The sequence below is a fragment of the Neopsephotus bourkii genome, unplaced genomic scaffold (assembly GCF_033783945.1).
Source record: "Neopsephotus bourkii isolate Nb327-2 ecotype Australia unplaced genomic scaffold, CSIRO-AGI_Nbou_v1 NB_53, whole genome shotgun sequence".
NCBI classification, from domain to species: domain Eukaryota; kingdom Metazoa; phylum Chordata; class Aves; order Psittaciformes; family Psittacidae; genus Neopsephotus; species Neopsephotus bourkii.
Genome location: NW_026900570.1, coordinates 15969556 through 15997197, shown reverse-complemented (window position 1 = coordinate 15997197; position 27642 = coordinate 15969556). Strand labels below are relative to the sequence as shown.

The 27642-nt window shown below is 36.8% G+C and overlaps 1 protein-coding gene across 1 annotated transcript in view; it reads left to right on the top strand.

The window, feature by feature from the left end:
* The window catches only part of STAM (signal transducing adaptor molecule), a 31915-nt gene extending 5489 nt beyond the window's left edge, over window positions 1-26426 (top strand). Inside the window, exons 2-14 of the mRNA XM_061352219.1 lie at window positions 6966-7050; window positions 13363-13438; window positions 13526-13621; window positions 14164-14310; window positions 14566-14656; window positions 15827-16019; window positions 16337-16431; window positions 17689-17777; window positions 19511-19598; window positions 22297-22351; window positions 22684-22837; window positions 24774-24949; window positions 26075-26426. Coding sequence (XP_061208203.1) covers window positions 6966-7050; window positions 13363-13438; window positions 13526-13621; window positions 14164-14310; window positions 14566-14656; window positions 15827-16019; window positions 16337-16431; window positions 17689-17777; window positions 19511-19598; window positions 22297-22351; window positions 22684-22837; window positions 24774-24949; window positions 26075-26324 — 1595 coding nt within the window. The 3' untranslated portion in view covers window positions 26325-26426. The remainder of the gene's footprint in view (window positions 1-6965; window positions 7051-13362; window positions 13439-13525; window positions 13622-14163; window positions 14311-14565; window positions 14657-15826; window positions 16020-16336; window positions 16432-17688; window positions 17778-19510; window positions 19599-22296; window positions 22352-22683; window positions 22838-24773; window positions 24950-26074) is intronic.
* Window positions 26427-27642: the final 1216 nt, after the last annotated feature.

Below are 27642 nucleotides of genomic sequence, written 5' to 3'. Positions count from 1 at the left end.
TTCTCCAACATGTAAAATCTGTTCCTCTAGCTGATAAATATAACACTGTATATTTCATAGAATCAGTTAGGTTGGAAAGGACCTTTAAGATCAGGTCCAACCATTACCACAGGACTGCCAAATCCACCACTAATCCAGGTTACTGAGGGCCTCATCTAAACAGTTTTCTGAACACTTCCAGGGACGGTGATTCCAGCACTTCCCTGGATAGCCTGTTCCAATGCCTGAGCATCCTCTTGGTGAAGAAATTTTTCCTAATATCAAGTCTGAACCTTCCCTGGCACAGCTTGAGGCCATTACCTCTTGCCCTATCACTTGTTACTTGGGAGAAGAGACTGGACTCCACTTCTCTATAACCTCCTGTCAGGAGGAGGTTGTAGAGAGGAATAAGGTCCCCCAGAACCTTCTCTTCTCCAGATTAAACAACCCCAGTTCCCTCAGCTGTCCCTCATTGTGCTCCAGACCCTTCACCAGCTTAGTTGCCCTGCTCCAGCACCTCAATGTTTCTCTGTAGTGAGGGGCCCAGATCTGAACAGAGTATTGGAGGTGCAGCCTCACAAGTGCCGAGTGCAGGGGGATGCCCTGGCACTCCTAAACACACTATTTCTGGTACAGGCCAGGATACTGTTGGCCTTCTTGGCCACCTGGGCACAAGCTGGCTCATGCTCAGTGGCTGTCAATAAGCACCCCAGGTCCTTTTCCACTGAGAACCTTTCCAGCCACTCTTCCCCAAACCTGTAGCATTGCATAGGATTGCTACGTCCAAAATGCAGGATCCGGCACTTTGTCTTGCTAAACCTCACACCATTGGCCACAACCCATTGATCCAGCCTGTCCAAATCCCTCTGGAGAGTTTTGCTATCCTCCAGCAGATGAGCACTCCCAGACAACTTGATGATCGATCTTGCTTCTGAAATGCTACTGTGTGTTTTCAGTGGGTCTTTGCAAATAGGTCTGGCACCATTTATGACATGCCTGTGATACATCTTGTTTACAGAGTAATCATCATTGTTTTCATATATCTCTAATGCGCTCACTTCCTGCTCTGTTGTAATATTTCTGGGTGAAAGATAGTTTGAATTCCATGGATTTGTTAGGGTTTGTGTAAGATGTATGAACATCTGCATTATTTTTGCCCATCTTGTCTTACTGTTTTCAGCAGTGTCTCACCACATCTTGAATCCTTTTGTCTTCATTCTGCTTATCTTACCAAGTTGCGTGATGTCTGTCTCGGCCAGGTTGCCTCATGCATGGTGAGATGAATGAGGTCTTCTGAAGAAATAGGTTGAGCTGGCTTCATGTCAGCTTGGTCACTGCTGCTTGTTTTGCCTTGGATCAGCTAGTAGGACTCTTATAGGATGCCTTCTGTAAGTGCTCCCATAAGGACTTCTTAGGAATACTGGAAATGGGGATACAGTTAAACAGAAGAAATTGCTTAACAGCTTTAAAATTAATGGTTCAACAGGAAATTCTAGTTCCTTTCTATGGTGGCACTGCCTGTCAGAGGTTATTTTCAGTGTTGTCTGAACGGACCCTGGTTGGACGTATTCTTCTGTACAGTTCTGAGCATGCTAGCGAAATGCAGAGTGGTTAATATTACAGCAGGGTTTTTGTAGAATGGACCAACAGATGCATTTGTTCATTTTATTTGACAGACAAAAAGAACAAATTTAATTACTTTTAACTTCAGTGATGTGGAATGGTATGTAATTGGAATTTCTTAGTGAGTGACTGCAAAAAGAAAGAAAAATTTGCAATCTGTTTCAGTCTTTCAGCACTATTTAAACTATATTGAAGAGATGAAGTAGTTACATTTATGTTTTTACAATGCCTTGGAATTTTAGTATTTACATTTATATAGAGAGGGGGAAAAGTTACTTATTTAGCCTTGGCAGAAAACCAAGAGTGTCAGTGGGAGAGGAGAAGGCTGAGGGGAGTGTTAAATTTTTTTGTCTATTCTGTGGTGTTTACATTGATATAATGGATTTTTATTTTGGGGGGGGGGGTCAGGTGTTGTGTTTTTTTTCTTGTTTTGTTTGTTTGTTTTTTATCATGCTAGAAACTGGTTGTAATTTTAGCTTGTGAATGAAGACTTTCTGTATCCATTCTTTTGAAGACTTTCTGTTGCCACTCTTTGTCACTTCAGTTACTGAGAACTTCAGTATTTCATTTTAGAGATGTGCAACTGAGGGAATGAAATTGTATCCATGAATGGAGTAATAGCAAATACCAACTAGAATGGTTAAAAGCCATAGTTTAGTAGACTATTCTGACAGTTTTTACTCATTTGTTTTAACTGCTTCAAATCATGTACATTTCAAGTGTTGGTTTTGGGAGTGTTTGATCTGGTTTTGTCATTTCTTGAAGTTCTATGTAGTTTTAATATCTTTGAGACTTTGAGGATGAAAAAAACCTCAGTTCTAAGATTAGACTTTTTAAAAAATAAACTTCTGTAAAATCTAAAGCTTAGGAAGCTCAAATGTACTAAAACTTCCCTCTAAAAATGTTGTTAGCAGTGGGTCTTCTACCTGTTTCTGCTCTAAGAAATGTATCATGTTATTTACTGCAGTATCCCATGTTATTTACTGCAGGATCCAAACACTGATGAGAGTCTTTACTCTTGCAAAATTCAAATAAGACAGTAAAATGCTGTTGTTAAGATGCAGAACTGAGGCAGAGAAATCAAGTGACTGGCACATGTTTGCATGGAAAATGCAGCAATATTTATATTTCTCTTACCAGTAAGCCTGGCAGTGGATTCTTTCAGCATGTACTACACTTTTTCTATCCAGTAGTACTTTATGCACCTGCCTATAAATTTCTGTTAAGACAATTATTGGGTAATTATTATTTTTTCTTCTGAGAGAAGTTTGCCTCTTCTGCCCTAAAAATGATCAACTGCAGTTGTGTTTTGTTTGTAAAAGGGAACTTCAAACAAAATCACAGCACAAACTTTATCTGGGTGTGATTTCTAAGTAATGTACAAAAACAGAGAAGAAAACAGAATCTTGTTGACACTCCAAGCCTTCAAGTGTGTGTAAATTGGAGGGAAATGGGACCTCAACAAAATTAATGGACTTTATAGCTCAAGGAAAAGCTGGTTCATTTAGGTATCCTAAAAGAGGCCATGCAAGGGCCCATGTACTTTCTCCACAACCAAAGTATAAATAAGGTACTCAGATCAGTTTGGCCTGCCTTCTGATCAATAGGTATAATGCTGTCTCCTGGGGTTTTGGTACAGTATTTTAGTGAGACTGGATGGCATTTATACTGAGGAATGGTGTTTTCTATAGAAGGCAGATGATGTTCAGGTTTGTATAAATTTTATTCAGGGGTTTACTTGAGAAAAAAAAGGGGAAAATAAGTTTTTAAGTATGATTTCAGCATCTAGATATTTGAAGATTATGTTTCAGAACTTCCTGAGAAACTTAGAAGATACAGACACAGCTGCGATTGATATCAGAGGAGATGCATTTTGCTTCAGAACATTTTCTTAATGATTGTTTTAGATGTGATTTATGATTACGACAGTGTGGTTGAAGCACTGTTTCTGACTCAGGACTTACAAAGCTGCAAATTGTTAGTCACTGTAGGGTGTGTTGTAGGGAAGTACAACTAATGCTTACCTTCTTCTTTTTTGTGTTTTCCTAGGCATCTGCTTGTTTCAGTGTAATATACATTAGAGAATGAATGTTGGGCAACATGGAATTGATCTGGCTTGGTATAGTTAATGTTCTGAGTACAGAAGTATAGAGAGAGAAGCCTGGTGATCTCATGCCCTGTGCCTTGCAGAGGCTGAAAAATGTGATACATCATGTGCATTTGTGTGTCTTACTTTTGTTTTAAGAACTAAATTGCTGTAGTTATTTGAAAAGGTATTCTTATATAGTGCAGAATCATTGTTGTCCAGACAAGCCGTAGTTACAAGTATTCTTTTCCTCTGAAATGATGGTGTTTACCACTTTGTGTGCCTGTCTTTGGGGAATTAATTGTAAGAAAATAGTTTTTAATAACTCTGAGAAAAATAAAGGTGAAGGTTGAAGACCTGTAATGGGAAAAAAAAAAAAAAGAAAAGGAAAAAAGAGGAAAAAGCAGTAACATTGAAAAACTACTGATTACAATCTGAGGTGATGTGAGATTTTACAGGCTTGCACTGGTTAAAATTACTACATTAATATAATTTGTAGGCCTTCTTGTGCTAGGAAAACAATATCTCAAATTTGAGTCACCCAGCCTTATGGGAGAGTGCTGTTTCAGAAACCTAGAGACAGGGTTCAATCCTGTGTACCTCTGTCACATAGTCCTGCTTTCCTTTGTCTTTGACATGGCATTAGTAAGTTTTAAAGAACACTGATTTAATGAAGGAGCCAGTGCTGTCTTTAAAAGTTGTTTTAGTAAAGTCTGAAATGTTATCTGATCCTGGCTTGGCATTCACTAAGTTGAATAAGATTTTGTGGCAATGATGAGGTGGAGGGGTAGAGTCTGAAGTAAATATTCATATTGCTATGGCATAATTATTTTTTTATTGGGGTGAAAGATGAAGAACATTTCTAATTTAAGTTATTTTCTATCTGCTGTGCTAACCTACCCCAATACTTTTAACACAAACGTCTGGTTTTCCCTCCCCATCAGAGTTTATTCTGGTACTAAGATAGAGTCTGATAGTGACATGTCAGCTGTACCTGAAGGCTGGTAGGGTGCCAGATGTTAGAGTAAGCAAATACTGAATGTACATAAAGGTTTTTTTGGCTGTAGATGTGTGCCTTCCATTAAAAAGAGAGCATTCACGGATTTTAAGTAATGATAGTATAAGTAATTTAAGTAGCTTTAAGTCATAATTCTGTCTACAAAACACTGATGCAACATAGGAATTTTGTCAGGCATCTTTGTTGCTCCTGTTCCCAGAGTGGTGAAAGGTGATAGTCGCTCACTAATGCTTTAACAGTGATAGTGGCCTTTTTTGTGGACAGTCCGTGTTAGGGTACTGCTAACATTCACAGAATGCCGTTAACTTTTAAAACTGACCTTGTTCGAGACAGAATGCAACTAAAACTCTAGAGGCAAATTTGTTTTCCTCATGTCTTATGATTAATTTTATTATCCGAGGGAATTAATGGATACTTGTTACTACAGAAGACAGAAAGCACACAATGAAACTGGGTTTCAGGCTGAGATTTAGTAAGAAACTGTCTACTGTTTGTTGGCAGAGGAAATATCCCAACAAACAAGGGGGAGAGTGTTGCAAGCAAATGACAGATTTTATACAGAACTAAGTTCAACATCCAGGAAGGGATGTAGCCACCATAGAAAGCTTGTAATTGTACTAATAAATTTGTAAAATATTCTCATCGAGAATTAAAAAAAGTTCTAACTGGTGTGGTTGGTATGGATCAGGGATATCATCAATTACAGTCTTAATTGTAGCTTTACCCCGCTATTTAAAATAGCATAAACCAGCTGGGTGTTATCTTAAAATGTTAAACGTGCATTAGTTCACTTTTTGGTTTGTAAGACACAGCAGGTTGCCATGCCATTTGTCTTTGCTGACATTGTGAGGAAAGAAGGATCAATTGTTGCCAGAACTACAGATGACTGACTGTTATGTAGAATAATGGAAAAGGCCAATGTTTCAGTTCCATTGGATGGTTCAGCTGTCTGCTGACGGATGAGCTAACTGAAGTACAGCATTATGTATGAGTGAGTGGTGTGGGTTTGCAAGGCTGGATGTAAGCTCTGAGCCTGATGGGATCTTAAGGCTGTGGAGAGCACCGTGCAGACACACTTTGGCTGGAGCTGCTCCAGCTCCAGCAGAACTGGTGATGAAACGCTGGAGTCGTGGAAGTAAACTGCCTCCATGCAGTGTGTTTTGTGTGTCTCTGGATTGTATTTACCAGTTGTTTTCAGTTTTGGGAATGCCTTATAGGCAGCTCAGGATCTGAGTTTCAAAAAAGCTGTTATGATGCTTCAGAGGTGAGGCTGGCTTTGGTAGCAGTGCAGCTGCTGTACAGAAGAATGTCTTGGCCTGTGATGGCTCTCTATGCAAGTCATTCAATTCAGGTGTCTTGTGCCACAAGTATTCTGCCTGCAGATTACCCAGAGCTGGCTATATTAAAACCAAAATAAAATGAAAACCAAACAAACAAGCAGGAAAAGTATAATGTGTGGTTCTGCTGTGGGTTTTTCTTTGCCTTCTTCTCTTCCTCCTCATCTCATTTGCTTGTATTTATAAAGTATCCCCAACTAAAAAAAAAACCCAAAATTCTGAGTAATGAAACAATGTCCCTGCCCCTCTACTCTGGTCTTGTGAGACTTGTGTACAGTTCTGGTGGCCTCAACGTAAGGAGGACATGGAGCTGTTGGAGCAAGTCCAGAGGAGGGCCATGAGGATGATCAGGGGACTGGAGCACCTCCTGTATGAAGACAGGCTGAGAAAGTTGGGGCTGTTCAGCCTGGAGAAGAGAAGGCTGCATGGAGACTCATAGCAGCCTTCCAGTATCTGAAGAGGGCTTATAAGGATGCTGGGGAGGGACTCTTCATTAGGGACTGTAGTGACAGCACAAGGGATAACGGGTTCAAACTTAAACAGGGGAGGTTTAGATTGGATATAAGGAGGAAGCTCTTTACTGTGAGGGTGGTGAGGCACTGGAATGAGTTGCCTAGGGCAGTTGTGAATGCTCCATCCCTGGCAGTGTTCAAGGCCAGGCTGGAAGATACCTTGGGTGACATGGTTTAGTATGAGGTGTCCCTGCCCATGGCAGGGGAGTTGGAGCTAGGTGATCTTAAGGTCCTTCCCACCCTAGCTATTCTATGATTGTATATAAGCAGGATACAGTATCACTGCTTGGTTCTCATGTTTTGGCATTTTTAGTTGGATGCTGAATAGATTCTGTCATCAGGTTGTTCCTCTCAGTTGACAATCTTGTTAAATATTTTTTTTAATTTGTATTTTAATCTTTATTCATCAGAGAAAGCAACCAGTGAGATGAACACTGCAGAGGACTGGGGCCTCATCTTAGACATCTGTGATAAAGTCGGACAGTCACGCACAGGGTAAGTGACTTTAGAGATTTCCTCACCAAGTTTTTTTAATTTTATTATTTCAGTCTCAGATGAGAGGAATGAAATTTTTATTAGCTTATATAGTCTTTTGCAACAGCTCAATTAAACTTGCTACAAGTAAAAGGAAAATATATGGGTTTTCTGCTCGAATATTTTACAGTTCTTCCTTTGGAGATACTGGCTTATCTGTTAAATGAGGTTTTGTGTACAGTAAATTTTTGCCAATGTAACGGAATAAATTAGCTGGTATGTTTTAGCAGTGTCATTGTAAACTTAGGAGACTCCAGGAGGGATTTTTCTTACAGAATCATAATCTATGTTGGAAGTGACCTCCAGAGGTCATGTAGTCTAACCCTCCAGCTCGAAACAGGTCTAATTAGATCAGGTTGCTCAGGACCGTGTTGAGTCTTGAATGCCTGCAGGGTCAGCGTTTCCACAACCTCTATGGGCAACATGTTTCAATATTTTACTATCCTCAAGTAAGTAAATAAATAACCCTGCAATCTGATTACAGTTTCCCCTGTTCCAACTTGTTTGTTGCATCTTGTCTTATGACTGCAGCTCTAAGAAAGAGTCCAGCTCCATCTTCTATGTATTCTATTATTAAACTGAAAGCAGCTCTCCATCTCTTGTTGTATGTGACTCTCCTCTGACCATGCTGGCACCTCTCAATTTGATTTACTCCAATGCATCGATACCCTTCTTTCACTGGGGAGCCCCAAACTGGACAAAGTACTCAAGATGCCATCTTACAAGAATGGAGGGGGAGGATCACTTTAGTGGCCCTGTTGGCTGCACTGACCACTTGTTTGACCCAGAAGGAAGTTGGTTTTCTTTGCTGCCAGGCTGCACTACTGACACCTGTCACCCAATAGGACCTGCAGATCCTTTCCTGCGGAGCTGCTTTTTAGGTGGTCAGCTCCTGGCCTTTGCTGGTGCAGAGGATCTGGAAGGTAACACCTTGTCCTTGCTGTTGTCGACCTTAATGAAGTTCCCGTCTGCCCATTTCTTCAGCCTGTCCAGGTCTCTTTGAAGATTAGTATACTGATTGCTCCCTTCCACTTCGCTGTTGTCAAAGTGAAGTTGCTGAGGGTGCACTGCCTCCCATAATTCAGGTTATTAGTGAAGACATTTAGCAGTGTTGGTCCCAGCAGAGATCCCTAAGCGACCTCAGTAGTTACTGTCCACTAGCTGGAATTTGTACCACTGGCTGGCAACTCTTTGAGGAGTTTAGGAGGCCAGCCAGTTTATCATCCAAGTTACCATCCTTTTATCCAGCCCATATTTCACCAGTTGGGTGATAAGGAGACTATGAGCTGCAACTGTATGTGGAAATTGCTAAGACTGAGGTATAAAGTACCTGCTGCCCTTTCCTTCTCACCAACAGACCACCAGTGTCTTTGTCGCAGAAAACAATGAAGCACTGTGTTTCTTTCCCTTGTTTGGAGAAGCTATTTTCTGTCATCAGGACTTTAATAAATGTACATTTTGAAAATGTGATACTAAATTAAACACATCTTAATATGGTCTGCTAATGCTTTCATTATTGATTCTTTACTGAGCTCTCATAGAATTTATGCATGCACATGTTTTTTGGACATGAAATGTTAAAGTACAATTTGACCTAGCAAATAAAAATACAGTTTAAAGACATTATTTTAGTGTATCTAGTGGTTTTATTCAGTGTAGTACTAGGCTTTGTAAATGTTTTATATACATCTTCTGAAGCATTCCCTGTAACAGTTCAGTTCTAAAGCTAAAGAATAGCCTTAAAAAGAGTTTTGCCATTGCTGCTGTTTAGTGAAAGGGTTCTCTGAGAATGACTTGGATTGCCTTCTAAACCTGCAGGAAAACAGTGTAACATGTCAGACAGCAAATTCCCATCTGGGACTTCTGTTTCAAAGGACAGGTTTGCAAATAAGCTTATTCCGTGGGATTAGAGATGGTCTCCAGAGGAGTGTTTATAAATAGCATGGCATATTGAGAATTCTGTGCTGCTGTGTATAATTGTAGTTAAAATAACAGTTGATAATAATATTTCACATTAGTCTGTATGTATCAAACTGCATTTCTGCTCCTTGTGCATGTTGGTGCTGAGCCTGTAACAATATTATTGAAGGCTTCAGTATCCTGTTTAATCACTGAAAACATTTCCACAGGCAAGATTTAGTCTCACAGCAAGTTTAGCCTAGACAGTGCTCAAATGCATGTAACTGGCAAGAGACGACTGCTTGGGTGTACAGACAAAACTAGAGAGCTTCCAGGAATGTGTGGCTAAATTGCTATGGGACAGCTGGCATTTCTGTTATGGTTTGTGGGTTTTGTTTGTTTGGTTTGGGGGTATTTTGTGTGTGTGTGTTTGTGTTTTTGTTTGGTTGTTGGTTGGTTGAGTTTTTTGTTTGTTTGTTTTTTCTTGTGTAATAAAACAGTGGGTTTATCCTGTCTGTGACTTTAACCTTTGTAATATTTTACCCTGCTTGTAATAATAGGCTGTCAGCTGACTCATTGATTAAATTCAGATTCTGTTAAACTTGCTGATAGTGGGTTTTCTTTGGTTTAATGGATTATGTCATTCCAAAGCAAGGTAAAGAAAGACAGGGTTCCTCATTTTAAGTTTAAATAAGATGTGCTACACTGAAATCCTCCTGCAGTTTAAGTTCCTGTGCCAAGGATGCTAGTCCTCTTAACTTGGATATGCTTTAATCTTTTAACCAATTCTGCTCCAGTGCAAGCTGTCTGTTGCTGGAAGAAGTTTAGATTACAAAATCTGTTTTATGGTTTTCTGTGTACCAGTCTGTAAGCTCCATTGCATGCCTGCAGCATTTTAGATGAAGATATCTTATACCTAAAGCCACAGTAGACTAGAAGAACTACTCCTCATGAACAAGGACTTTTTGTCCTACAGTGTTACATGATACATTGTCTTATTTAGGTCTGCCAAAAACTGGTTTGCATCCAGAAGAATTGTTGTTAACTGTTATGCCACAAAGGTGCTACATTTTCTCGTAAGATAAAGTTTTAAACCTTTACCCAAGGGCTGCTAAGACTACCACTAAACCATGTCCCAAAGGGCCTCATTACACATTTTTTGAACAAAAAACCCAGGAACAGAAGTGTGCGAAAAACCACTTTGATTTGTCTAACTATGAGACAATCAAAACTTTTTTTTTGATCTCTGAATTTGTTTCAGGAACTTGTACAGCTTAGCAATTATATATTACATTGTTTGCACCCCACTTTTTTTGAATATTGGTAGTGAGCAAGCTGCCTTTTCAGCATGGGAACATGATTAAAACAAAGGTTTTATCATCAGAGGCATTTTTTTTCTGGAGGTTTTTGTTTTTTTTTCTTTTTACACAGCATTGTTAAAAATTTGTGTATATTTTATTTTTATCATATTTGGCATTTTGAATCATCTTACTACAGAAAAGATACAGATTTTTTGCACAGTATTGGTTTTCTGCAACGGAAATCCTTACACAACTGAATCTATAGTATATCAGCTCTGAGTAAAATAACATTATAAAATCTGAATGATTCATTAAGCATAATAAAAGAGAAAATTAAAGGCCACATATAGTATATTTTAGCATGAAGCACCACTCCTTCCTCAGTGAGTTCAGTGTTAGCCAAGTGCTAATCCTGTTTGCTTTGAGATGGTTGTACCTTTTGTATTAACTTACTGAGACATGCCAGTCTTTATATTTGAAGCTGTATCATCAGTTTTTCTTCAGAAAAGTTACTTAATAAAAATGACAGCTGGAAAAAAAATGAAGTCAGTGAAAATTCACCAACAGTTGAGAAAATAGAAATGTTAATTGCAGTACTCTGCTGGGAGTGAGAATGGAAAAATTGTCACTGGGAAATGGTTTGTCTATGTTGCTGCTTGCCTAACTCTATCTTGATTTCTTATGGATTAATCACTGCCTCAGTGAGTCAATATTCTGATTAGATGATTCTTCTTCGGTTGTTTTTGTGCCTGTTTGTACAAGAGACAGCAGTAAAATTGCTTGCTTGATAGTCTTCCAAACTGCCTTCCTTTCTTTCCAACCCCACTTGTTCCCCAAGTTACTTGACCTCAGTAGCATTTTATGTAGTCATTGCAGTATATGTCTAACAAGCTGACTAGGAAGCTCTTTGACTAGCTTGTATTTAAAGAAGCAAGGAGGAAAATTTAGTCACCTGTGTAGTCATGAGCCCCACAGTCAAGTTACCCTAGACTGTAAAAGAACAATAAATTCCTGAAAATATATTAAATGCTTTGTGCAGAGTAGTATTTTAAATTTCAGTTGCTGTTAATTTTGTCTTTGCTAAATAAAATACAATCAAATACAATATATTTTACTCTAAACCTGAAATATATTGTGAATATTTTTTGGATATATTTGTATATAATACTCTAACTTCTATTGTGTCTTTCCCTGTTTCCCATTTACTAATTTGTTATTCCTGTTTACTGTGCTGCCTCTGAAATTTTGATTGTAGAACTGTTGGAGCTGAACTGTGAACCAGTATTTGTATAGCGTGGTCTGGAGAGGTGTCTAATAAACATATAGAATTCTGTTCTCATGGGGCATGTGCCTTCCCTCAAATTTCTGTATAGTGCTTCTCACTTTTTTTTTTACAAGTTAAATTGTATGATGGATTAATTTGAAGTAAAAATAAGGATTACAGGTTTGTCTAGAATAGGGATTCTTAGTCCGTGTGACTAAACATCGGTAAGCCTGGGTTGTTGGGGTTTTTTTGGTGTAGATATAAGAAAAAGATTTTATTTTTTTGTAATGTTTGAGCATGTTAAAACAGTAACACTTGAATAGTGATAATTTCTGTTAAATATGTGAGCAAATGGATAAGGTATTCTTATGAATTACTGAGGGCTTTACTTGGTTTTTTACCTCTTCAAAATTTTACTTGACACATATGGAACATTATTTGCCTTTGAGGCTTTCTTGAAACTTCATTACTTTTTAATAAGACTTGGGATTCCTTAATAAAAATGTCAGGCTAATGGTGCTGTTCCTGAACTGCAACTGCTAAGCTCTTGAACCTGCACCCTACCTTTATAAATACTGGTTTAACAATTAATGGACATGCGCTTTTTTGTGCTCACACTCATATCACATAGGTAATCCTACTATTAAATTAATGGTTAAAAAAAAAATCAGTTATTTTTGAAAATTTTGCCCTGTATTCTTTCTCTATTAAAGTGAAAGCATGAAAAGTCTCGGATAATTAATAGAGAAAAGGTAGTGCTTGCCTTATAGCCTTCATTTTTAATAGTTGATTATATGAAGGTATACACTGAGTGATACGTAGTCTTGCTGTGTGATAGCATTTTCTAAAATTAGTACTACTGAATATGAGGTGGACACTTCTGTAAAATGTAGACACTGCCAAATATAGTATAGCCAAGCCGTGGTGTAACTTATACCCGAGTTTCATGTTAGTTCTTGGATATCAGTTGAATAGAAAAATAATTTTGGTAGCCTTTACTTGGGGGGGGGGCCCCCCCCCCCCAAAAAAAGGTACCATAAATACTCCAGAAATACACCAAATCTCTTCGTTTAGATACACCTCCTCTTTTCTTCTTTCCCTACTTACCCTCTTTCAGGGTACCTTTTCAGGTCTGTTCAACAGGTAATGCTTTTACGCCAATCACAGAAAATCACACAGATTTTAATATGCTATACTGTGTCTGAAACTCCCATTCAAATTATTTCTTAATTTTCTTTTTCACACTATCTACCACAATAATACTTAGAATTCTGTATTCAATGGTTTTGAAACTTTGATGTAGAATGTTCTAATAGGGTCTTTTAGGGCTTACTGGTTTATTGCATATCTTCTTTATAAATGATACTCTGTAGATTAGAAGAGACTGAGGAACACAGTGGTGGTAATATAAAAAACCCTTATCAACCTAACAAAAGGGTGTCAGTGATCAATATGTAAGCAAATATCCTTACATATGTATGTGAAATATGGAGGAGTGGGTGCATGGAGTACAGAGAATTACAGTTCTCTAACTGCAAGGGATTTTATGCATTTCTGGAATATTTACAGTATTTAGCTATAACTACAAAAGGTAATGTAACTTACTGAGACATTTTGATAAGAAAGTTAGCAATCTTGCAGGTAGAACTGGGTGCAACTACTAGAAGTGTAAATCTATTGTTTTTAAGGTTGCATTTATAGGCTACTAAATAATTTACTGACAGTGTTACTGTTTGTAAGTGTTACCATGTGTACAATAAGAAATGTTCATTCCATTACATCTTTTAAAATCTGTCTTGTATTTTTCAGGCCTAAGGACTGTCTCCGTTCTATTATGAAGAGAGTGAACCATAAAGATCCCCATGTTGCTATGCAAGCATTAACAGTAGGTTCTTTTTAATGTAATGCTTTTACTTTGTGAACAATTATATTGCCAAATATGTTCTCCGAGTTTTAATCTTTCTTTCTTTAGCTTCTAGGAGCTTGTGTATCAAACTGTGGTAAAATCTTTCATTTAGAAGTCTGTTCAAGAGATTTTGCCAGTGAAGTAAGCAATGTGTTGAATAAGGTAATGTATTGCATTGGTTTATACAATTCATGGAAAAGTGAAATCAGACAGAGAACTGGGGTAATCTGAAAGTGGAATGGAAACTAGTTTTGGAAGACTGGAAATCTGGGAGCTGGGGAGGAGGATACAAGGTTACTGGGAAGACTGTGGCTGTGTGAAAGAGCTTCCTGAATGCCACTTGACACTAGTTACATATTCTGTGTGCAGGAGGTGGTGCGTGGTGTGTTAATTTGTAAGTATACAAATTCATTTTCATGTTAAATAACAGCAATGAAATACTAAATACAGATGTGGTGAAATGGAGATAATGCAGAGCTTTTATATAACCTTGTTCTATTTTATTTTGGGCCTAGTATGTATTGTACAAACACAATGCTGGTGTACTAGTCTCTATTTCTAACAAAGGTATCCTTTAATGATACAGCTGACTTGAAAATAAAGTGTTTATGTAGTTTATATTGGGAGTAACATGAAATTATTTTATATGAAGTAATCAAGAACAGATTCCTACATTATGTAATTAGTTTCTACTGTTCTTGCAGGGTCATCCAAAAGTTTGTGAAAAGCTGAAAGCCCTTATGGTGGAATGGACTGATGAATTCAAGAATGACCCACAGCTTAGTTTAATATCTGCTATGATAAAAAATCTTAAAGAGCAAGGAGTTACTTTTCCAGCTATTGGTTCACAGGTATATTAAATTCTGTGGTTGTTCTTAAAGGGCATCACAAATTGTCTTTAGTCTCAGTTCTGTATTTTATAGTTTGCAGTCTTGAATCCTGTGTTTGTCAAACAAAAACTGCCTTGTCTTAATAAACATTCCTTTGAAGGGTGAAATGCTCTGACTTACCTTAGAATTTTACACTGCAGATGAATACAGATCAAAATGGTGAACGTAATCCATTGTCAGTTTTTTGTTAATTTTTACACCTTTCACTTTGGCCAGGCTGCTGAACAGGCAAAAGCAAGTCCAGCTCTAGTTGCCAAAGATCCTGGTACAGCAGCCAACAAAAAGGAAGAGGAGGATTTAGCTAAAGGTGAGTGCATTTACTTGCTGACCTAATGAATATATTAGTAAATATCAAATAAACCAGGAACAAATGTTTTGCTGCCTATATGAATAGTGTATGTATGGATTGTGGTATTCTTATATGAATAGTATATTTATGGATTGTGGTTATGATTACCATTCCTTTCCCTCTCTCTGGGGCAAGTGAAGCACATTCACTTGCTATTTAAACATTTGATGGATGGACAAAATACAGATTATAATGTAAGTTGTATGAAAGTATTTTGGGTATGCTAAACTTTTATTCCTTTGAATACTGCTTCTGTGATATAATTTGAGGCTTTGATTGCTCTAAGCATGAATTACAAATGTCTCTCTTCAGTCCCAGTAAACAAAACTAGGGTGGTTTCTTTTGATTTATTGTACTAAAGTATATTTAATGGTCATTTAATGACCCTTAACCAGACATGTGTGAAGAGTTATCTCTTTTTGGTTTGATCTTTTTGGTTGAGATACTGTTTTTTATGTCAAACTTCAGCAATGTAAAGGCATCGAGTGTTAGGCCTTGAATGTAATACAGCTTTGGGCTCAGCACTGGCAGAGGTTGTTCAGGGAGGTTGTGGAGTATCCACCCTTGGAGCTATTCAGAAGCCATCTGAACACGGTCCTGGGCAGCCAGCTGCAGGTGATCCTGCATAATCAGGGGTTGAACAAGATGACCTTCCAAGATGTCTTCCAACTTTAACAAATCTGTGTGATTTTGTGTATCTAAGCTACAAACTCCTGATCTAACAGAGAAACAGTGTGTGCCTGAGCAGTTATATCTTTTTAATATTTCAAGTGATATGGAAAGTTCAACATCATGTATATATTAGTAAGGATGTTGATACTTTACATCAGTTGAAAGTAATAACATTTTAATAATAAAAAATGGATGACTTCACTGAGTTATCCTGTTCATATTTATGTACTATTTATTCAACCTGTGCATGTTGAAAACCTCAGTAAATCTCTGGGCAGACTGTGCTCTCTAGTTGTAAAATTTTTTTTTGTTTTTTTACCATTATTTCTAAGTGAAAGGCAATAGTTGATCATGATGCAACAGGAATGGAAATATATCAGAAGTTTTCACAGAGCTAAATTTTTGTATAATTCAAACTTTGTATAGGGAATTTTCATGTTAATGCCTCTTTTGTAGCTATTGAACTGTCACTGAAAGAGCAAAGGCAACAGCAAGCAACACTTTCCTCCTTGTATCCAAGCACCTCAAGCCTTTTAACAAATCACAAACATGAAGGCCGAAAAGTTCGTGCAATCTATGATTTTGAGGCTGCTGAAGACAACGAATTAACTTTTAAAGCTGGAGAACTTATAACTATCCTTGATGACAGGTAATTTATATAGAATGCTTACTAGAAGTACAGTAGACTGTAACAATCAATTGGCTAGGATATCTCCTATGTAGAACATGCATTAGAATACCGTTGCGATAAAATATGTTTAAATATTAAATACTTTATTTAGTGATTTCCTAGATTTTTTTACATGCAGATGTAATTGCATAAAGATTCTTGTATAAATATTTCTGCATGAATACAAATTGTATTTATGTACAAGTGATAAAAATGCCTTGTACAGGGCAATTATTAGGAAGATTCATGTGAGTATTATTAATGTGTGGGTGCTTTAATCATTTTTTTACCTTTAGTGATCCAAATTGGTGGAAAGGTGAAACTCATCAGGGTATGGGATTGTTTCCATCTAACTTTGTAACAGCTGATCTTTCTGCTGAGCCAGAAATGAGTAAGTAACATTACATTTATGTATATATATTAAGCCTTGCGATGGCCCACAGGATACTTCTGTAGTGATTTACCTTCCCTTATGATAGAGTTCAGCTGCAAGTTAAGATGATACTCAAAACTGAGAAGCCTTTGCTTTGCTCTCACAAACAATAGTCATACCTTTGTGTCAGACCAAGGTTGCCCAAGCTGGCATTTGTTGAAAAAGATGGTGCTGTCTGCTGCTGGCTTTGTCAGTAGCTTCCTTGAGACTTACTTAAGAACTCCATTGACATCTAGAGAGATGCAGGCAACAGCAGGTTTTTTCCAAATTGCCTTTTTGCTTAGTTGCAAAGGTACCTACCTAATCAAGGAAAACCCGAAGGCCCTGGGCAGATAGGCATTGGAGTCAGGTTACCACAGTTCAGACAATTCAAGAAACCTCCATACTGTAGGTATATATGTGTGCATAATGGAAGGACGGTTTCTCCTGCATACTGCTTATCTTCTTCTATCTATTTTTATCATTAACCTACTGTAAATATTTAATACAAATACTAAATAATACGACAAGGTTTTAAGATTCTAGACCTGATTTCTGTAAATCTGATGGGTTTGCAAGATTAATCTCTTGTGATTTCAATACAAGTGTGCCATAGGTATGAACAGGTCATCAGAATTACATGCTGTAGGGGTAATTGGTTCTATGTTAAGACTAACTGATAAGCGTAGTATGATAAAAGTAGTATTTGGCTTTTTTTCCAAATATGTAGGGGTTATTTTTTTTTGTTGTGGCCTCCACTACAGGAGAGTAAGGTGCTTTTGCAGGTACTATTTGATGAACAAAGAAGAACAGAATTTGAGAACTTTCAATTCTATACTTTGCTCTGGAGAAAAGAAGGCTCTGGTTTGTCATAGATGATTTTAACACTGTTCTCTTAATCCTGACTTATTAGGTCTATTTTTTCCAATTACTCTCTCTTAATTTATTTTCTTGATATTTAATAACAAGTATGTTGTGTGCAGGGAGACTAAGATTGAATCTGCGTGAACTGATGTCTGTTAAGCAGTTTACAGATTTCTTTAAAAAAATTGTTTAAGTATGTGGAGAAGGTTTTTGCCTCCAAATGTCAACAAAATATTATTTTTTTTCTTAAACTTTCACAGTAGATATTTGAAATATGAAGAACTTAAAGAACATGCTAGCTGTATAATACTTGTGTCATTTTTTTGTTTATTTTTATTTTATAGTAAACTGCTTGTCTATTTCATCTTGCAGTGAAAGCTGAGAAGAAAACAGTACAGTTCAGTGATGAAGTTCAAGTAGAGACTATAGAACCTGAGCCTGAACCAGTTTATATTGATGAAGTAAGCACGATAAATTGATTTTCAACTGCCGTTACATTTAAATATGTGATGTTTAACCCTTTTGTCATGTATTTCAAAACCAATTTGAAATATCAGGAGAACATAATCAAAAGAAAATGAATGGGAAGGGAAATTGCTAATTAAAAAAAAGTGCAGTATTCTAATTTGTTCATGTGTTTTGAAGTTCTTAGGAGTTTCTGAAACTGAATATGGAAACTGTATTCCATTTAGGGCCCTATTCCTAGGATTGTTCACCTCCAATCTAGAAGCTTGGTGTGGAGTGACACATTTGCATTCAAGTTTAAGTACTTCAAGATACCTTGGAGATACCCATCTCAAATACTGTCTTAGATCTAGTTCCAGTGTAACCACCACTGTCTTCCCCCAGTCTGAAAGATCTCTTTCTTTCTCTGAAAACTGAGCTTTTTGTTCTTTGTAAGTTATACTTAGCAAGATTCGCACAGTCTCTCCACAGTGGTTCTGCAAGGTTCCCAGGAACTCTGAGCCCAGGATATTTTCCTCTGCCTTCCTTTTTTCTACCTTTTCTTTCTTTTTAATCTTTCCCCTTTCCCTACCAGAGGGCTTAGAATTGCTGTCTTTAGAATTGTTCCCTTTCTTTCTCAGCTTGGTTCAGGAATTGTTTTTTTGAATGAAGGATTAGTTACTGCATTCCTAAAGTCCTATTTAACTCCTGCCTCAAATACCCTTCCTCCCAACAGATATTAGTTTGTGATCTGCTGAAATAGCTTATCTCAGGCCCTCCTTGAGGTGGCTTCCTTTTGTCTTTTGTGGTTCCATGTTGGTTTATGTTTTCTTGTCTTGTTTGGTTTATAAATTGCCATACTCTAATTTTTAAGAAAGTAGTTCATCTGGCTTCTTCCTGCTTTTCATGGGATTAAGGAGGAAAAAACTTGGTTTTAATTTCCCCTTTGATACTCCCTTTTCCAGCCTAGTTGATTCTATGATTCTATATAACTCTGGCCTGTTAAAAGCTATTTACTTAATAGCACTCAGCTAAAAAATGACTTTTTTTCAATCATTTAGTTGTAATGTTTGGTTAAGCAGTATAGTTTACTCCAAGACATAATTTTCAAAGAGTTTATGCCTATTAATTTTTTACCCTTTGGTATTTTTATAAATGGCTTGCATTTCAACTGGTTAATGAAGGATGGCTTACTCTGAAGTCAACCATGCAACCTGTCCAAATGTCATCTTAAAAAAAACCTTTCATATATGTTAGTGATGATATTGCTCAGGTGCAGATAGGCCTCATACACTTACAGAATGCAGAAGAATTTTTCAGTGAATTTAGTTCTAAGTACCCATTTCTTTTTAAATTATTCTCTCAATGTATTCTGTCAAAACATTTCCACTAATCCCACTAGGTGGTGACATTGCATCTGTAATCACGGGAATGTTAAAAATAGAAACTCAGAAAATACTGTTTAGAAGGACTTCTAGAAATAGAGTATTCTGCACGTTCTGCTTGTATTTTTATCCACTTGTGATAAGAAATGGTAACAGTTTTTATCATTTGGCTTTCCCTTGTTTGGGCATCTGCATTCCTGTAGAGTAGCATGCATGATTTGTATTTTCTTGAAGTTAAGTCTGAATGATTTCCAAAGCCCAGGAGGTCAAGGTGGCTTTTGTAAATAGCTGCTCTAATTTACTGTCCTGCAAGTGTTAATTCTCTCACACCCACCTATGCCCTAATGACACAATTTGTGTTCTAGGACAAAATGGACCAACTCTTGCAGATGTTACAAAGTGCAGATCCATCTGATGACCAGCCGGACCTCCCAGAATTGCTTCATCTTGAGGGTACGAAGATGTTACTGGTTTTTTTTTGTTGTTGTTGTTTTCATCTCTGTAATTACATAATACTAATTACTAATAATAGTAATTACCTCTATCAAACCTAATGAAACTAAGCTGAAACTATTTCAGCTTCATGTTCACACTACAAGCATGCAGAAGGGCTTGAGCTGTAATTATCTTCTCAGTGTTTCACACATCTAAGAGACTAAAGTGCAAAGTTTTAAAATAAAATGAGTCCACTCCTCTCCCTAAAAATATGTATTCTTTGTACTTTTTTTTTTTTTTTTTCCAAGAGCTGGGAATACTTAATTCAGTCTTATTTATCCTTTGTTTTTCCTTCCCCCCCCCCCCCCATAAAGTAGCACAGCAAGAGTTGCAAAAGGAGTGTAAGGAAGATTCCATGAGAGGAAGCGGAAATACTACTGAGGCTTAGAATAGGCCTGTGGGTACCCCACATGTGCTTTTCACATCATGCATATTTCTGTAGGACTTTAACAAATACTTTAGAGTGCTATAAAATAGACTAGTTCTTTAAGCTCAAATTATTCAGACTACCTCTTCAAAGAGGCCTTGTAGACCATTTTACGTGGTTGATAGATGTATCCAATTTTTTGCGAGGGAACTTTGGAGAAGGAACTAAAGAAACTTACTGATTATAAGACAACATTAGCTTTTTATGAACAATTTTTTATTTTATTGACAATTCAAAGAGGACAAGAGTTTGTTAAGAAAATGGCACATTCCAGACCTATCTGTCTAGAAGTTAGTCAGAAAAAAGTGCGTATGCTTTGTAAGCTTTTGGATAATACCCATCTTTCCACACCCATCTGGTTCATCATACTTGTAAAAAAAATATTCCCTTTTTAGGTACTGCACATCAGTGACATGTCTGCATGTATTCTAGTTCCACTAAAGCTAAAGAAGGGTAAAAAGAAACATGAATGATTTTATTCTTTCCAATAGTACCAAATATAGCTACAGAGGCTGTTGTCTAAGAAGCAGATTGCCTATATCTGGTCCAAGACAGAGGTAAAGAAATTAAAGGTATGCTTGTCAACCAACCTCCAGATATGGCTTACATTAGGATCTCATTTCAAAACACACTGTGAGATCCTTAGAACAATGATGAATTTTATATTAAACCATGTGACTGTTCCTGGAATCTGAAAGCTGTAGTGTAGTCATATGATTGCTTCCCAGCTACCTATAACAGTGCTTGGCAAACACATGGTTGCACATAGTTCTACAATGGCATATGCATGACTGTATTTACACTCAAGTAGGCCTTGGGCAGCTACTATTTTTGGCATAGATTCTGGGCATTTTGTTATAGATGTGTGTTGGATCTTTTGTTCATATCAGTGGTGTCAGGTGCTGATCAAACCACTTCATTTTTTTCTGCCGTCCAGATATCCAGTCACAAATGTCTTTACATTGGAGAGCTCATCCCAGTGCTTTGCAGAGCCGAGGGTTTGTGGCTGGCAGCAGTGCAGTCACCATGTTAGTGTACAGAAATCTAATCAGTCCTTCTCATGCCTTTTACACACTCTGTTCCACATAAAAGTAGGCATAACTTACACTGGGTTTTACATCTTTTCCCAGTATTTCTGCCAATGTATTACTGATCCCAGGTTCAAAGAAGCAGATAGGTGCCTTTTATACATGTCCTCTTTTACCTGGAATTGGCTCCAAGGAACACATCAGTGGTGCTCTTTGACCAATCATGGCCAGAGACTTTCAGGACCTGCATTTCTTAATTTGGGAGGACTGGGAATGAAGACAGTGTTTCACAGCTGCTTATAATGCATTTAGATCATCTTTGATGCCTTTTCTTGTCTCTCAGTTTTAATGTTGAGTGAAGCTTCTGATTAAAAGCGTATCTTGATTAGTAAATATTTCATTGCTTGAATAAGTGGTCACATCTTGCATTCTGGAGTTGGGTTAGACTGTAGCATCCCCGTCCAGCTACCTTGACTGTTTGTTTTATATTTGGCAAACTCTGTCTTTTTGTAGTTAACTGGTTTGCTTGGCAATTACATGAACCCAATGTAATTGTGCTGAAAGTTGGCAGGGGGTGCATTTTTGTTTATTTTTATGCTTTTCCATTCTACTTCTGGTAAATTTCTGTGTTCTTGTTTGTTTTGTTTTTTTTTGTTGTTTTTTTTTGCGTGTGTTAGTGGTTTGAAAAAGTCCCCTTACCCCTATTAGGATTCCAGTGAGATAGCAAAGTGCTGTAAGTGTCTTTGATGTGCACGTTATTTGAACCATTGGAGCCTGTTTCCCCTTTCATTGTTTTCATGTATAGTCTTTTTGTAGCAATGTTAGCTGAGCACATGGTCTAGGTTGCAGTGGCAAATTTTCTTTCTTGAAGAAGAGCTTGCCTTTCAGATTTACCTGAACTTTTTTACACAAAATAGTTTCAGCTTTGCACTCCCCAGATGTTAAATGTTTTGTTTTGCCCTAATTTTATTTTGTTTTTCTTTAAACGTACTTTTAAAACCATACCACCACTGAAAACTTCAGCTGGATCTCATCCTTAAGTTGTTTGTGACACTACCTCTATTACTATAACTTTCTCGGCATAAAGAACTGGCATCCACACATTTCTATCTGATTTTTTTTTTTTTTTAAAGCTGCTTTTTGAGTCTACAGTGTGGAAATCTTTACTACTCTGATAGATTTTAATGTCTTTCAATTCTAGCTATGTGCCATCAGATGGGACCTCTCATAGACGAAAAGTTGGAAGACATAGACAGGTAAAAAATGTCACGTATTTTGAGTCATGTTAAGATTCAGTCTTAGAAGTGTTGCTGCTTAATCCTATGTTAGTTTCGAAGTACTGGAAAAGAAAACAGGAGTATTTATTAGTAGCTTCTCATCTGGGATGAGGTATGAGGGTTTTTTTCTTTCCATAGTCACATGATATTTTCTAGTATTGTACCATTTGACATTCTGGCACTTGTCAGGCATCACTTCACAAGCGGTAAGAATATGTTGCATTTCCCACCTTGTGGAAAGCTCCTCGTGTTGTCTGCTCTGTACTGAAGTTATCTAAATTGTAGAATAAACTGTAAAATATGTTTTCTAGGAAACATTCGGAACTTTCAGAGCTCAATGTTAAAGCAATGGAGGCGCTTTCTTTGTATAACAAATTGATGAATGAAGACCCGATGTATTCCATGTATGCAAAACTACAAAACCAACAGTATTACATGCAGTCATCTGGCGTTTCTGGCTCTCAGGTATGTATTTAACTTCTAATGGCCATTTCAGCTATCAAGTACATACTGAGCTATGGTTGCTTTCTTAAATTATTACTGATAAACAATTTTTCATGAGCTAAGGTTTTTACAAAACTTGTTCAAATATTTTTTTTACACTGTACTTCTCTACATTACTAAAATAAATATATACTGATATATGAAGTATGGTGGAGCATGTTGATTGCAAGTAATAGTTTTTCCTATTTCTGCCCTTATAATCTCACTCCCCTCACTCCCTGAGTTGGAAACCTCATTTTATTACCTTTGTTACCTTAATGCTGGGTTAAAATCATCTTGCACTCTCAGAGATAATCTCAAATGAAAGAGCAGTGTTTGCTCTCAATACAATATGTAAAAAAAAAACAACAAACAAACCCCAACAAAAAACCCAAAACACCCAATAAAATACTGTTTGTTTTCAGCTGCAAGCTTTGGGTACTCTCCTTTTGCAGGTTCTTTTCTGTTCAGTACTTTTTGATCAAGGAAAAAGCACAGGATGGGCTTTGAGGTGCACATAAAATTAAAAATGAAAGCTGCCAGAGATTTGCATAGCGGGTCAAAAAAAAAAAAAAGAACCGAAGAAGAACAATTCCTGGTTAAGATTATGCCACCCTAAATTCAACTTCTTCTTTTAGTTTCCTTTTTTTTGAAATATCAGTAGAGAGCATTTAGCATTCATATTACTGAAGTTAAGAATTATAGCTCTTTCATGGCAGCATTCCCATTCCATAATTGACTCTTATCTATGGGTAGGTCTTTTGGCTTGTTCATATACTACAGTATTTTTCAAAGGTCTTCTAAACATTTAAATGTTTAATTCCATAGTGTAATACACGCTTCCTGTAGTCTTTTCCTATTTATAGGAATATATAACATTTCAAATGGCTTTGGGTTTGGTGGTTTGTGTTTTTTTTTCCAATAATCTAATAGCTTCCAACAAATATGTACTTTCAGTGGCTTTTAAAGAAGATAATACATGTTTTTTCAGTGTCATTAAGAGGAATATTGTCTTCCATTCATATGTTGTCGTGATAAGCTATCGTACCGTGACCCTATCAAATAATTTTAATGGTTTTTAAATGGGCATGTTTCTGGGGATTCTTAAAGTGAAAAACTGGATTTTATGGTGAAGAAGAGCCAGTATAAAGTTCTGAGAAATTAAGAGGTCTCATGCCTTTGCTTCTATGAATGTCATCTGCAATTCATGGGGTTTAAGATAGAAGAGCTGTGTATCATAAACTTACATGAACACATGTAAGTTGTGCATGAAACTTGATAATTCTTCTGGTAATTTGTGTTAAACCAAGTAATTCACAATTAAATTCAGTTTACAAATTCAGTCTTGATTTAGTTGACTCATCTACTAGCAAGCTATTTCTCTAGTTAGCTGTAAAACATTAACTTATTTTCAGCTCAAATTTTCCCTTCTGCCCCACTCAAACAATTTTGTAATGGCATTCTCAACAGTTACATAATATGACAGGTTAAGAAATGACACAAAACCAATACATTATTGGCTTTCCATTTTCGTGATTATACCTTATGAAAGTCATTGAGCATCAAAAAAGTATTCCCCTCTGGGCTGCTATTTGTTACATGATTTAAATTCTTTGGTATTTTCATTCAAAAGTAGAAGCTCTTAGTTAGCATGAGCGTTAGTCATTAAAATAAAATTTGGAATACAAGTTTGACCTTTCAATACTGTTTGACCTTTCTGGTACTGAAGCCTGAGGTTAGAAATGTAAATAATTGTTTTTTTGCATTGTGACACTTAATTGGAGACAGTCAGTTACTTTCTGTTAAAACGTCTGAAATAGAAAGGTTTGAGAGGCTGTATTTTAAGTTCTAAAGTCAGATATTGAATACCAAATTTTCTTGTATTTTGTTTTTAATATTCCTTTATTTAACTTCCTAGGTTTATCCGGGGCAACCTCAAAGCAATGCATATTTGGTGGCAGGAAGTGCACAGATGGGCCATATTCAAGGCTACAACCTTCCTCCTGAGCAGCTGTCTTCTCTTAGCCAAGGCACAGTTACTCCATCTGCCAGCTCAGTATTGCCTGGTCAGCCTGCACAGGCAGCCTACACAAAGTAATCTTAACTAATTTCCTATTCAAGTTTAGATCAATTTAAACATACAGAGGGGCAGAAAATATTTAAAGGAGATTTTCTTTTTCTTCTAGAAATATAATTTTAAATGGAACTGACAGGTATTTCAGGACAATTATTTCCAGTGTGCTCTTTGGTGGTGTTGTGAATTTGGTAAAAATTCCTGACAAACTTCAAATTTTTATCTTTTTTTTTTTTTTATAATTTTCTCTAGGTTTTTATTTTGTACATGAGAAATATATAATTTATATCTATATATTTTATATAAAAGAAAAAATAGAGAAAGTGCTATAGACATGACTTGTTATGGTAACTTTTAATAGACATTTAATTATGATATCTGCTGCTCTGGCTGGCTTTGCATAATTTCTGAGATTGTATGTATTGTATTGTTCTTTTCTCAAATACTTGACTGTAGAAACATGGGGAGAATTCTGCTCAGTTTGGAAAAGAAGTGAATGGGCTATGGATACTTACTGGAGGTTACATGGCTTCCCCATGTAAAGGAGCTACAAGTGGCTTTCTGTTTTGCATGGATGCCCAAAGATGCTAACTCATATTATGAAAAAGTTTTGAGTTGACCTTAAGAAAACTTAGGTTGGGGGTTATTAATTATTACTGTCTGTATAAAGTAATTTTATTTTCTAAAGTTGGGAGAGACATCCATCTTGAGTTATTAAAGTATTGGTTAGTCTCTGTCCCCAGAAGTTAGATGTTTTGGGTGGTAAGACATACACTGATAAAGCCAGTTTCTGCATATTTCACTTGACTTGGTTCACTATTTAAAACAGTTGGGTTTTTTGGTTTGTTTTCATGAGCAGAATGGAAGATAGATGTGATTCCACATTCCACATTAAAATAAAATAAAGTAGATTCACAGTCTAGTTTTAACTCAGTGGGGGAGGTGTGTTAGGTGTGTTTAAATCTGAGCAGTGTCTTTGAGTTTTAATTGGAATATTCACTGGCTACAGTTTATATGTGCAAGGTGTCCAGAGTTAGGGGAGTTTTTTGTGTGCGTCTAGAACAGTGGAGGAAGCAATAAAGTGTTGTGTTCTCTTGGTGCATAGTTTGCCAATTCAACTTTTTACTTCTTTTTTTTTTTCCCAGCGCAATGGTTGGCTCTGTTGCTGGAAATACTTACTCTAACCAGGCTTCAGTGTATAGTCCACCACCTGCTACTGTTGATGTCGCTGCTTATCAGAACGCTGGAACTAATATGTCCCAGGTGCCAAACTATAACTTACCATCCACACCTCTGCCACAGACAGCAGGCAGTCAACAAGCACCTCCACAGCAACCACAGCCTCAGCCACCTCAGCAACCACAGCATAGCTACTCACAGAAGGCTCTGCTATAGGATCCAGGACTTCTGATTCCTAGTCTTCTTTAACTTCTGCTAAAGGCAGTTGGCAGTTCTATGAGTTTCTTCCTTTAATCTATTAAACTTTGTTTATCCTCAGCTTAATAAGAATCTATCTCGGTGAACAAGTTCAATTTGCACTGACTTTTTAGGATTTTTTTTTTTCTTCTTAATTTTGCAGAGGAACGGATATATTTAGGACATTTAATTCCCTTTAAAATGCCTAAAAATTGGTACAAGATTATTTATGTCTGGTAAAATTGGCTACTCTGTGAAAACTCAACACTTGCAAACTGTTGTGGCATATATGTTATGTACATATAGTGTGTGATTGCAATAGTGGCCATGTCGTATAGCTGTCGTGATCATGTGAATATATTTAACACAATGTCTAAAAATAATTTACTTTACTATTTTATTTTAATCATGAACTGACAACCATGTTTCATAGTTTTGTCTAGTTTTATGACATATGTGGTGTCTTTTTCCAGTGCAGGAAAATCAGTAATTTTGCATATCATGGCTACACTTACAAGCTAAGGTCTACATATGAATTTAGAAACATATCTGAGTCTAGGTTTCATTACTTCCTGAACTGAACACAAGATTATCATGCCTATTAGATGGCTTATCTACCAAAGTAAACTAATTAACTAATAATTGATTTGGGGGGATAACAACAAATTATGATTCTGCTTCAGATATAATTAATAACGTCAAACTACTATTCAGAGGCTGCTAAACATATCATGGGACCATGCAACAGATCAGGATCTTATATTTTATCATAAGAAGCATATAATTTATTTTTTCCAAGTTGTTTTCTACAGTGAAAACCAGAACTATATTCTGTGTTTGTTGGTAGAGATTACACCAAAGACAGAGGAGTTGAGCTGGAAGAGAAGTGATGGAGTTTTAAACTGGAACACACAACATGAGTAACACTATTCAAGTTTTCTTAATTAGAACATGAAGAATTTATGGACATTTAAAGTACTTTGCTAAACAAACCTTCAGGGCTTTATTTTATCTCTTGTGGCCTTGCTTAGCAATTTGTTCTGTTTACTGTTCTACACACACACTTCTGCCTTAAACATCTGTTTTGATTTCCAGTTGTACCATTTGAGTTTATTAGCCCTTCTATAGTGTGAACAGTTTACGAGGCATCTTATTTTCATTCACTTTCCGGTTACTTTGAATTCTCTTCTGCATCAACATGCATTAGTCTTTTTTAAATCCTTGCATTTCTCAGTAATTTAGCCAGGTGGCTCTTTAAGGCATGCTATTTTCTTTCTGTAGCTGAGGTGCTGCAAAA